The sequence below is a fragment of the Ambystoma mexicanum genome, chromosome 6p (assembly GCF_040938575.1).
Source record: "Ambystoma mexicanum isolate Mex_15411 chromosome 6p, UKY_AmexF1_1, whole genome shotgun sequence".
Taxonomy (NCBI): domain Eukaryota; kingdom Metazoa; phylum Chordata; class Amphibia; order Caudata; family Ambystomatidae; genus Ambystoma; species Ambystoma mexicanum.
Genome location: NC_090935.1, coordinates 1445542027 through 1445555311, shown reverse-complemented (window position 1 = coordinate 1445555311; position 13285 = coordinate 1445542027). Strand labels below are relative to the sequence as shown.

Here is a 13285-nt window from a genome sequence, read left to right as displayed (position 1 = left end):
GGAGTGTACAGATTTCTTACAAACACCTTTTCTGTTGTTACGTGAATTACTAACCATCATCATCATTTAGCTTTATTTCCACAATTGTTATAAAAGCATAGCACCAAACATCAACGCTATAAAATAATAATTCCATAGACATCACACGATATTGCTATATATGCTCAAACATAGAATTCCTAACATGCCTCTCTTTATTCGGTTGTCTTCTCACTCATGCGTTTTGTACTTTGACATGTGTTCTTTTCCATTTGTGAAATATTTTCATGATTACTCAAACGCTCCCACCCACTCCCTTCTTATAGTGAATTATATGTAGGTATGACAAAATAAATAAACACGAAGGACTTGAAATCATTTGTAATTAAATTTAAATATTTTATTTATTTTTGCAAAGATGTGCAATAGTCTACATTATACAAAACAAAAGTATAACACTAACACAACTTTAAACATTATTTGTCCAGTTTTACAGTAAACATTTACACATTTGAAAAAATATATTTTATTTCCAGTGGAGTTCCTCTCCGCCTGCATACCATCTCAAGGGGATTTCTCTTAATTCTGCTGCATTTTAGGAAATGTAGTAACGACAGATAGTGGTACTTAGTTCCTGTTGCCTAGGAAATATAATTTTACCTTCTTAACCTGAATAATTCCAGAACATATTGAAAGTATGACAAGAAGTAAGCTAAAACCTGGAACAGTATGAAGCATGAAAAAATGACATATGTATTGCATACACATACCCATACCCATCCATACATCAACAATAAGAGCCGTCCAAAGTTTGGTACAGAGTTTTAAATGCGTGAAATGTAAAAGAAGATACATTGAAAATACATAATTGCCCTCAAAACAAATGAAGAGCCTCTTACATACACCACTTAAACCAGGTCAAGTGGAGAAACTTTAATAGATTAGAAACTATTTGGATTACAGTAATAACCTCCAACACGTTTCAGTGATGTGAATTTGCCAAAAATGTTTTCCCCCTATAAAAGCAATCTGTAACCGTTCGTTTTTCATATGGAAATCCAGCATCATACACTTTCTCTGATCTTATTAAATTAACAGAATTACATTTTTTTGATATCCCGTTGTAGATTAGAAGGCTCTGCTCTTCACAATGGTGTTATCAGGTATAGCGCTAGACACATATATATATTTTAAAGCAAAAACAGAATACTCAAATTATAAACAAATGTCATTTTGTCCTTTCTGGCAAACTCCCACACCTTTGCAAAATAGTTTCACAGAACATATTTTTTTTCAAAAAACAATAAATAAAGCGATTTTGACAGAACAAGGCAATTATTCACAGTTCAAAACTACCCAATCTGTATTTTATAAATCAGAATCAGATAAAAAACAATTTGCTCCTAGTGCTTTAGTAATGACTGTTGTTGTGTTAAGTCCAGAAAAGCCCAACATCATCCATAAAAAAGGTAACACAAAGACAGAGTTTTCCGCAGATTGTACTGTGTTTAAAATGGAACTTCCAGTAGTCCAGCCACAGCAGTATCTCTCAACATGCTGGGTGGTATTGTATTATCCGTTAACGGTTCCCAGAGCCTCTCTCTCCAGTCTCTGTAACCAGACGTTAACATTTACTAGAGAAATTGCTACTTTGTGCTATGTGTTATTCTCAGACTTAAACAAAATAAGGGAGGTGGAATTCTCCATGTCTTCTTAACCAACTATGTCTCCCATGACCATAAAAATGGAAGTCCTCTACTCCCAACCTTAAATCATGGAAGTATTTTGAGTTTTGAAGAAAATGAACCGACTTCCACATTTCTAGGTATACCATTTCATGACTTCGTCTACCAAAAGGTAAACTTAAGCTTTCCTAATTTTCATCCTTAATAGCATAGCATTAATTTAGCACATTTGCTGAGTTAGAACCTAGTTTAACAGGATGTTTCTGAAGACTATTTCTATAAATCAATTGAAGAATTGAGATCTTGACTTATTTAGGCAAAGTCACAATATTTGGAATTGTATTGTGCATTCTTGTTTTGTATACCATCACAAATGCAACCATAGCCTCCAGTTTATGAAGCTTATAAAATATAAAAATATAGTCACAAGCAGCCTAGGGTCTGTTCTTCTGATCTGGAATCTATGCTAAAGAGAGTGCCAAAGCATGTCCCGTAGCACCTCAGGGAGGACAACCTCCCACAAACTCCAATGTTCTTTCCCTCCCAGGAGAGAACTTGGTAGTCCTCCATTTCATATACACTATAGCTCTGGCCTCCCAGGTAAAAGTAACCATCAGGGAGAGGGCAGGAAGTATCGCTCTGCTGAGCCTTTTGGGAAAAAGTGTGAGAGAATTGTGTGCCTAGGACCTCCCTCTTTTAGACCCCTTTTTACTGTGATAGTCAAGGTCTAATGTGCACTCAAAGCCCATTTCTTTATCTTTTCATTTCCTGCTTTTTTGTCCAACCTCATCACCTCTACTTTCTTCCCTTATATATTCCCTCTTGCCTATCCCCCACCTCCTTTCTTCTCTTCATCTAGCGCGTTCTGAAGCAGCTTGAATCTGGAGTTGAAACAAGAAGCATGCATCCATACACCCATTCCAAAACCTTTTCTTGTACTAGCCAGACACAAGTAGATGATTACAATGCACACTATATTTATATTTTCATGATAAACACTGCATCTGTGATGAATGCCATAATGAAATAATTGGGAAGTGGGTCAAATTCGCTATTACCTGACCACCTCTGTTACTTCAAGTCACCCACAACCAGGGGGTAAAGCACATTTTCCTCTTCCTCGTTGGAGTGGAGTATACAAAACAAAAACAAATACAAGGACTAGGGTTGAACGTGTGCAATCCTAGGGAAAAACAGTGAAACCAGATCAAGTGCCACATCATTCTACAAGTCCATTCCATGTTGGATCTTTCAGTGTGCAATAAAAGTTCAATTCTCCCTCAACCACTTTTACATTGAACACATTATTAGGTCTTCACACTTTTACAGGGTTGATGTTTCCAAAACCAGCATTCTATCACAAGAGCGCAAATACCTTTCTGGAGTTTAGACACTTGAGGATAATGGTATAAATTGATTTCTTCGGAAAATAACAGCAAGCAGTTACTTTATTCCCTGTCTTAATGATGGCTTATATTCTAGACCCTGTTTGATGTGGCGTTAAGGGCAGCATATTATGGCGCGCTGGGATGTTTTTCATGAACATCTCTATTGGCCCACAGAGAATTAGAATTGTTTCTGTGTATTTGTTCCGCCTTTTGGACAAATACATCTAATATGCTATATTCGTCTGTCCATCCTTTCCGACTGACTAGCCACTGGGAACCACTACTTTTATTGCCACAGCCATATCTTCATTTACTACTAGGTTCCATTCCCTACCAAGAGCCAGTTTATTACTTGACACTGGGCTATCCCACACAATCAAAAAATCATTGTTTTGTGTGTGATTTGGTGTCTAATGAGGCCTCCCTTTTGACAGAAACTTTTCTCACATATTGCACATTGGTAAGGTCTCTCTACCATGTGCGTGATCTGGTGTCTATTAAGAACTCCTTTTTGACTGAATCTTCTGTCACACATAGTACAATGATATGGTCTTTCCCCTGTGTGTGTTCTCTTGTGTACAAAAAGATTGTCCTTTTTTCCAAAGCTTTTCCCACATTCAGTACATTGATAAGGCCTCGCTCCCATATGTTTTCGCTTGTGTCGTATAAGATATTCCTTTTTACTAAAGGTTTTCTTGCATTCATTACAAGAATATAGATTGACAGCTTTCTGTATGTTTGACTGACTTCCAATAAGGTTTTCATGTGCGACACCACTGTCCCAGTGATTATATGCATTGGATGCGTGTGGGTTGGGATTTGCAAGAGGAAAACTGAGATTTCCTGTATCCCTGACACCACTTTCAACGTGTGTAGACTCCCTTATTTTTAGTCCTTGAACAATTTCTGGCCGTTGTGGGGCTTCCGAGTGTGCACCATAATCATGAGGCAGCTTCATTTTTGCTTTTCCTGCTGAAGTTTGTGTTGCTTTTCCAGCATGCTTTAAAGTGTTTCCTCCTTTACCCTTTCGGTTCATGCTTCTAAAACCTGTTGGATCAACATGCAAGTCAAGTTAAAACGTGTATTTTTCAAAGAAGACAGGTAAAAAGATTTATATTAAAAAGTTGTATTCTTTATATAGAAGGTGTTTAAAAGAATCTCAAGCCATGTTTTATCAATTTATTTTAAGAGGACACTTTTAAGCTGTTGGTAAAGTTGAATAAACATTGGCACATGGAGGTCATTATTGACTTCTTCTCACCCAATTAGAATGCCCAGAAGGCAGTCATTAACTATTATTAACTTTAATTAATCAGGCATCTTTCACAAATGAACTTTGAGCACAATTTAAACATTATTTAAAAAACACGGTTGCACAATGTACCCCAAGAGGTTTTGTTGGGGAAAAGACAGGGTCTTCCCACCCGCCCACCCCCTAAACGATACCGAATAAGGCAAAGACGTTTGGGGAGAAGGGTGCAAACTAGGGGGGGTGAACGATCAATGTAATGCATGTATTAGCTATAGAAGAAACGCAAATATGAACGCCATGTTAGACAAATGGCAGCCATCCTAGAACGTAGGCCCAAGCGGGGCAAACAGTATTAGGTGCCTGGATATCAAGTCCCTTGCATGAGCACGAACAACACCCCCACCCCGGCCAGGTCCCACACAGCCCATGAACTCCATTGTTCCAAAGAATTACAGGCTCTCACACACAGGTAAGAATGCGCCCTGCAAGGTCATGAGACTGAAGCAGCGCGCCTCTTGGCAGTACCATCCTGTGGGACAGATAGCAAAGCATCCTGCCTTCAATGATCCCAACATGAGAAACGCAGATTTGCAATGCTTTCATCCTGAGACCCCTTCATGTTATGTTATGGACATTTCTTAAGAGCACGGCCACCCTAAAGTATCGTGGCGCTGCAGAGTCGGGCAACATCCACAACCAGAGAGCCAGAAGAAGCAAGATCTCCTAAAAGAGAAGTGTTTTTAGTTTTTCTGAAAGCCAGATGATTGGAAAGTTTCTTTATTGATGGCGGCAGCTCATTCCATAAATTGGAAGCCACTATGGAGAACGCCCGGCCTCCAATCCTCATGTGTCGATACAGGGGCAATGTAAGCAGATCAGCAGATGCGGGACGCAGCTGGCGATTTGGGTGGTAGCGAGCAAATTTAGCACGAAGGAATTCTGCACCCTGATTGTGTAGGGCCCGGTGAACTATACATACAGCCTTGAACCTGATGCGCTGGCTAACAGGTACCCAGTGCAAGGATCGTGAGACCGGAGATATATGAGCTCCATAAGGGGTGCCAGTTGCCACCCAAGCTGCCAGATTTTGTAGGCATTTCAGTCGTTGTATGAGACCCTTTGGCTGTGCCAAATACAATGAATTGCAATAATCCAACCGGGATAGTACCAAAGCTGCTACCACCGGCAGCCGAAAGGGGCACATGAATCATAGGGAGCACCTTCTTCAGAACTCTCAGCTGAAAGTGTCCCGCTTCGCAAACGGCTGCAACTTAGTTGGCCATAGACAGAGAAGCCGAAAGAATTACACCTACATTTTTCACCTTACTCACCAGGAAGGGAAGGGAACCAAGAGAAGAGGGCCAGAAAGAAGAAACCCAAAGTGAAGGATCAGCGGGACACCCCACCACCAGAACCTCCGTCTTCTCTCTGTTCAGTTTGAGCCAGTTGTGGTTCATCCACTCCCCCACGACAGCCAGGCATCTTCGCAGGCACAACGACATCTCAGCCTGATCAAGATCTAAACGGATCAGGATCTGAGTGTCGTTGGCCTAGGAATAACACCTGACGCCGTAGGAGCGGATGAGACACACTAGGCCCAGATATAGATGTTAAATAGAATCAGAGACCAGGACGAACCCTGCGGGACTCCACAGCTAAGATTGCAAGGGGCAGATTGAAAAGGTGGCATAGAGAGAGTGTGCGTACGATTAGCCAGGAACGAGGTGAACCAGGTTAGTACCTGGCCAGATATACCTCTCTGGGCAAGACGGGACAACAGGATGGGGAGGTCGACAGTGTCGAATGCCACTGACAGATCTAGCAAAATCAGGACACCCACCCCACCTGAGCCCACCAGACTGGCCATATCGTCCTGGACACAGACCAGAACACTCTCTGTGCTTCTGCCAGGCCTGAAGCCAGCCTGCGCAGGGTCGAGGAGGTGAGACGTTTCAAGAAATTATGAGAGTAGGCGTGAAACCAAAGATTCAAGCAGTTTAGTCAGAAAAGGAAGAAGGGAGATAGGGAGGAAATTAGCCAAGACAGTAGGGTCAAGTGATGCTTTCTTTAAAAGCAGGACAACCCTTGCAGGCTTTAGCTCGGGCAGGACAAACCCGGACTGACATGAATCGTTCACAGCTGCAGTGACTGCCTCCAAAGATCAGGAGCAATCTTTTTCATAATAGCTACCGGAATGGCATCCGATGGGGAGCATGATTTAATCTATTGAATAGCAGCTGAAACTGCTTCTTCTGAGACCATGGAGAAGGTGGACCATTTTGTGGAGCCTACCGTGCATCTAGAGTGGGGCGTACAGTCTATATTACTAGAGGCGGTGGCTCATTTTAGTGATCGAAAATTGGGATAGATCGTCACATAGTTCTTGCTTGGCGTGCCATAGCATCACCCAAATACAGACCACCGACCATAAACCTTTTACATCCCTCGAACGATCACTAAGATCAAAATGCAAGGCTATCGCACCTTCAGAAATGGGTCAAGTCATTTGTGCAGCGAAGTGCAGAGTAGCAACTAAATTATAACCCAAAACGAAGGTGGACGAACATGGGAGATGCCTAGGTGCCTGGGAATGAGTGAAGCATGTGAGTTAATGTGACCTCAGCTCTTCTACAGCCCATCGATATGTCTGCCAGGTGTTTGTAACAATGATAAGGCCACATTGCATAATAGAGTAGCCAATTCATTGTTCAACCTCACAACGGATGACGAGCACAAGAGCACCCAAGTGGACGGAGATCAACAGCTGAAGATGGACCAATAGCCCGGCATCCCATATGGAGCAGACCCTATATGTGTAGTTCCCATCCAATTGGGATGGTAGAATTGTATAGTATAGAATGACGTCCTGAGTGATGCTGTCTGTAGTTATAAAGTGCTGTACATGTTTCCAGAGCTCAGAGCGTTCTCATGCAGTTCTTTGCTGGTGTTTTTTCTGTTTTGTGGAAATAAACATGTGTTACCTTTGCAAGTGCATCTTGGGCCTTCCTCCCTAGTGGGTTGTATTTTTTCTGGTGTGAGCATACAGGGGCGTGCCTTCAGCATCCTGTAAAACTAAAAAAACTGTCCTGGATAATGAAGGAAGTAATGTGTTTTCTGGAAGGATGTAGTTGGAATCAGTAGTACATGAGGCAGTCAAATATGTAATGCTCCATAAAACGAAGATAGACCAATACATCATAGGGGGCATCAACTATTAAGGTGGAGGCCATCGGCAGGAGCATTTTATAGCACCTCAGAGGGTGAGACAAATGCCTTTCAGACCTCTCAAATCAATGGCGGCTTCTTGACTGACCTTGTGCATTCACCCTCTTATGTGCAATTAATGTGATTTAATGGGCTATGGGCCACCCTATTCTGGATTTGCCTCTCTTCTTGTTGGAGCCTAGCTAGTGTATTTACATTCACCCAGAGGTGGTATTTTGAAGCTATCAACAGATGAGCCGGATGGCGCAGTTGGCATCGACCAAAGGCAGAGACACAAGGCTGCCTACAGAACTCTCTGCAGCTCCGCTGCGCAAGATGTCCACTCCGGACCCCCAGAAACCTGATAGCAACAGTGGAGAACATAACTTGCAAATGGAGACTACCTTCCCAAAGATGGCCGACACAGAAGCGTGTATCGGTGGACAGACTGTAGCAGCAGCTAACCAAGGTGCTTATTGGCCAACCGATACTGAAATGGAGCCCCTCCTTCCAAGCCAGATGGCGCAGCCAACATCGACCAAAGGCAGAGACACAAGGCTGCCTACAGGACTCTCTGCAGTTCTCCACTGCTTACCGATGTGGACGAAGTCCTGGACTTCACCTGACCAACCAGCACACCAGTAAGGTAAGCTTCATGTATATGACCAAGCAGCCACGCTCTGGAATGCACTACCACCTCACTTAAGACTTATTGGGTCACACCTGGCCTTTCGCAAGGCCATCAAAACCAGACTCTTTGTCTAAACTGCCTCCTCCCTCACTATGAATTTGTATCAGTCATTTCCTACATATGTGCTTGTTACTGTGTAACCATGAGACCACTGGGCACCTGCCTGTAAATCTAAAGTCCGTTCATCTTCTGTAACAGTGCCTCGATGCCTTATGGGCTGCAAGTGCGCTTGACAAATGCAAATAAATACAATGAATAAATATATGCTCATACTGTTGGATCCTGTCCTCAACGTTACGTTACCCTGCACTATAATGCAAATCTGTGATACCCCCTGCTCCACACCCTTCCTACCAGCTGCACTACCTTGGCCCGCTCACACAGTTCAACACTACCCGCTATACTACCCAAGCGTTATTGCCACCCAGCCGATCCAAATCATACTCTCTAATGCTAACATCAACAAGCATGGCACCACTCGATACACACAGCTAAGTTCCCAATCTGTACCACAGCTCGGCCTACCTGCAATCAGTCACAACCAGACACCACAGCAAAAGTCTGCTAGTCTATGCAGCAAAATGGAGCTGCATACCTTGCAACTGCAACACTCTACAAGTCAAACCTGTGCGTCTCCACTGCCAGACAGGAGCCACAATGCTCTCAGAAAACAAAAAAACTGTAGAGATCCCTCTCCATGCATGCCAGTCGACAGCCACAGACCCCCACAACACGAATACGCCTAGCTTGCACTGCCTACAGAGTTGGAAAACATACTTGCGATAGCCCCCCAGGCTAACTCCCCGTACTACCCCTGTATTGAGCCACTGCACTAAACTATTGCCCATACATGCACACAAGACACTGTTGGCTCTACACAAGCCTCAGCAGCCACCTACAGCATTATGCTGCTCAGCTAGCCCCACAAATCAACATCCCCCTGCTCACCACTGGCCAACCCCACTTCATCACGAAGAACATAAGACTAGGGTTGAGACTCCCAGTCTCAAGTCCACACACCCAACCTGCCACTATCCAATTTAGATATGCCCACTTACGCACAAGATTTTGCCTGAGCCACAGACTCCCCTCACGGTACTCTCCTGACTCCAGTTACAGCACGCTGCACAAGCCCAGACTCCCAATCCAGCAGTCTATATGGAGCTCCAGGGAGAGTCGCACACCCAGCCAGCCCACCAAGTGTCCCATCACCCTCTCAGGACATGACAACCCAGCCACACAGGAGGCACCCTGCATACCCAACCCTTATCCCACCCTCAATCACCACACCAGAAAGACCCAGCCAATATCCTCCGAACAATCCCCCACCCCCTCCCACCTACACTCAAGCCCATCCCTCCTTAAGGGTGCACTCATCAACGCAAGGACGCTACCAGCGCACACCCTAGACATACATGACCTGATTATCACACAAGACCTCGACCTATTACCCATAATGGAAACTTGGCTCCACAAATCATCAGGCTCTGCACTATCACTAGCACTCCCCACCGACTACACCATACTCAGGAATTATAGAATGGACCCACGAGAAGGAGGTGTAGCACTCATCCACAGAAACTCTCTTAACATCAGACAATCCAATAACTCTAGGGATGGGAACCACAATCTCCTCACAGCCAAACTCACCACCTCCCCACTGACTCCATAACTATTTACATAATCTATTGACCTCCAGGTCGGACTGCCACATTCGAGGAAGAGCTCAGCCTCACAGTAGGTGAACACCTGAAACCTACCACCAGGGCCTTAATACTTGGGACCTCAACCTAGGTCTAAATGACCCTGCAGATCCCACCTCATCAGCGGTAGCTGACACTCTCACTAACCTGGGATTCAAGAATCGAATTTCAACCCCAACCTTCATTAAAGGTAGAACCCTTGACTGGGTATTGGATCTCAATTGCCAGACAACCATCACCTCCAACTTTACCTGCCCGTCACTCTCTCTTGCTATCCCGGACAAATACTCCAGCATCCGATAGGACAGAAAAACCAACCATCCCAAGGTGGAGGCATTGCCTTCATCTCTAAAACTTCACTAGGCCTAAGGATCAAGGCCAACCAAACCATGCTCTGAGCAGAACTTTTATCAATTAAGTAACCTACTTCACCATCCCACACAATTACCATCCATCTTATTTACAGACCCCCTGTCCCCACCTCCACGTTCGAAGATGACATTTCTCCCCTCTTATCGTCCAACATTAAGACAAGCTCACAGGTTATCCTTATGGGGGATCTGAACCTAGGCTTTCAGGATCCCAAAGACTCCAAGGCATTGTCCCTCGTCAATACAATCACTGAACTAGGATTCCTACACCGTAAAACTGAACCAGCACACGACAAAGGTAGAACCTTAGATTGGTTGGCTGACCTCAAATGCGACGTAAAGTATCGTGTCCAACTCACCATGTGCCTGGTCTGACCATTACCTGATTTCCTTTATCATCAAGGAAGGTAACCAGTCCAACCAACAGAACATTGCCTCACCCATGAGCACCAGAAACAAATGCAATATAATGGTATAGAAACTATTACCTCTACTTCAGCCAATTATTAATCCCGCAATGACACTCACTGACCCAACGGCTATAGTTGACCTCTACAATCGCACACTACTAAAGGCCATTAACACCCTAGCACCACCTAAAATGCGCAAATCCAAACCACGTGCGCACCTTAACACATGGTTTACCCCGCACCTCAAATCCCTTCGCAAACTTAAGAGAAATGCAGAAGCCCTTTGGAAAACTCTACCTTCAACAGCCAATAAGGACAACTTTGCACTAGTATCCCACAACTGTAAAGAAGCTATTTTCCAGGCCAAAAAAAATAGTTATAACGACCACATCACCAAAGCCACGTCTAGCACCAAGGAACTCTTCAATATTCTCAGAGTCAGAATCACCGGCCCCACCACCTGACACATGTACCAAAGACATCTCTTGGTGCTCCAATATTCAGACAGCACTACAAGACAAAATCTCAATGCTGCAAGGTAAAATAGAATCTAAAAAACTCAATATCACCACTGCATACCCCAGGCCTACTCCCTAGCCACCAGATTCGAAGTCTTACAATCAATTCAACTTCTCCCCCCTCTCTGTTAAAGAAGTGGAGGGCATCATCACGAAATTAAAACCCCTCAAAATGTCAAGGAGACATCTGCCCTGCTCCCATCATTAAAGAAGCAGCTAAAGAACTCGCCCCTTCCATCACATCCCTTATCATTAAATCTAGCATTGTTCCTGACAACCTAAAGGATGTCTGGATACTTCCGCTACTAATAAAAAAGACTCTAGACCCCAATAACCCATCTAACTACAGACCCATTACCACAGTACCGTTCCTACTGAAACTATTGGATCGAGCAGCATACCTAAAGATTCAACACCACCTTGAAACAAACAATCTACGGGGTCTCAAACAATCAGAGTTAAGAACCCAGACATGGGACTGAAACGGCTCTAATCGACCTCAAAACCCAAATTCAATAACTAAAAGACAAACTTGCTCTCCTCCTCCTACTAGACGTGTCAGCAGTGTTCGACTTGGTAAACCACAAAGTCCTCTGCAAACATCTGCGGCACACTTATGTGGCAAAGCTAGCGCAGGAATCCAATCGTTCCTAAACAACAGATCCAAGAGAGTCTTTGCACCTTCAGCCTCCGTAGAACCAACGCCTGTCACCTGTGGTGTCCCTCAAGGCTCATGCGTGTCCCCAACACTACACAATGTGTTCACAAAGCCTGTTTGATGATCTCTACTATTTGGGTGTCAACTACACTGATTACGCTGATGACACCCAAATACACATCCCCATCACTGGAGACTATATCACGGATAGCAAAAAACTCAATGACATCTATCTCATTATACAAGCCTGGATGGCTAAGCACGGACACTGTCTTAGCGACTTGCTCCTCCTGGATACACCAGCAAACCTCAATAAACTAGACAATCAATTCTCATCCTTCAATATTGATGGGCACATAATCAAAATATCCAAGGATGTAAAAACCCTAGGTGTTTACATCGACTCTGTTCTCACGCTATCACGACAAACTAATGCCATCCCCTCCTCCTAGGCCTATACCTGCAAATTAATTAATACCTGCAGACCTTTCATCTCCACTCCTAACTGCATCACCTTAGCTAGAGCCCTAGTCCTGTCAAAACTCGATTATTGCAATGAGCTATATCTTGGTACCAGCTAATGGAATATTAACAAGTTGCAAGTCATTCAAAACAATGCCATCAGATCAGCAATGAACATCCCGAGATCACATCACATCTCAGAAATTAGAAACAATATGAAATGGCTATGCATCAAGCAAAGAATCACACTCAAAACATTATCAATCACACATAAGTGTCTCGCCAACAGGGCACCCAAGTATCTGACAAACAGCCTCTCATGCAACATTTCCACCCGCCCAACTAGAACTGCATAGACACACTGCCTGAAGATCCCCAGGTTTAACTTACAAAGGGCAGGTGGAACCAGCTTCCCGGTATTAGCAGCCAAAAGCTGGAATGCACTCCCTTTAACGCTCAGGTCTGAACCCTCATACTACTTGTTCAGAAAGAATGTAAAGCTGTGGCTGCACGAGCATGAAAGCAGCAGCTCCGGGTAACATGCTCTGTTCAGCCCGATCTGTAAATATGTGTCTATGTAAATAAGACCGCTTCTGGCTACCTCAGTACCAATGCCTGTCACCTGTGGAGTCCCCGAAGGCTCATGCGTGTCCCCAACACTACACGATGTGTTCACAAAGCCTCTGTTTGATGATCTCTACTATTTGGGTGTCAACTACACTGATTACGCTGATGACACCCAAATACACATCCCCATCACCTCAGTGTACCCATCCCTTCCTTTGTATGTAACGTAATTATTTGTATGCAACTTTGTAAATGCAAGATAAGTGTATGTAACTCTATAACATGTAAGCTAAGCGCCCAGATGCCTCAGGGCTTGGTGCGCTATACAAATAAATAAACAAACAAACAAACAAACAAACAAACAAGATCTCTAAAGAGTCCATCTCGCCTCTTATCA

At 43.8% G+C, this 13285-nt stretch overlaps 1 protein-coding gene across 1 annotated transcript in view; it reads right to left on the bottom strand.

Annotated features, from left to right (window-relative positions):
- Positions 1-357: 357 nt before the first annotated feature.
- LOC138510494 (zinc finger protein 34-like) overlaps positions 358-13285 on the bottom strand; it is a 167667-nt gene continuing 154739 nt past the window's right edge. Inside the window, exon 7 of the mRNA XM_069626186.1 lies at positions 358-4099. Within this exon, the coding sequence (XP_069482287.1) occupies positions 3429-4099 (671 nt within the window). The 3' untranslated portion in view covers positions 358-3428. The remainder of the gene's footprint in view (positions 4100-13285) is intronic.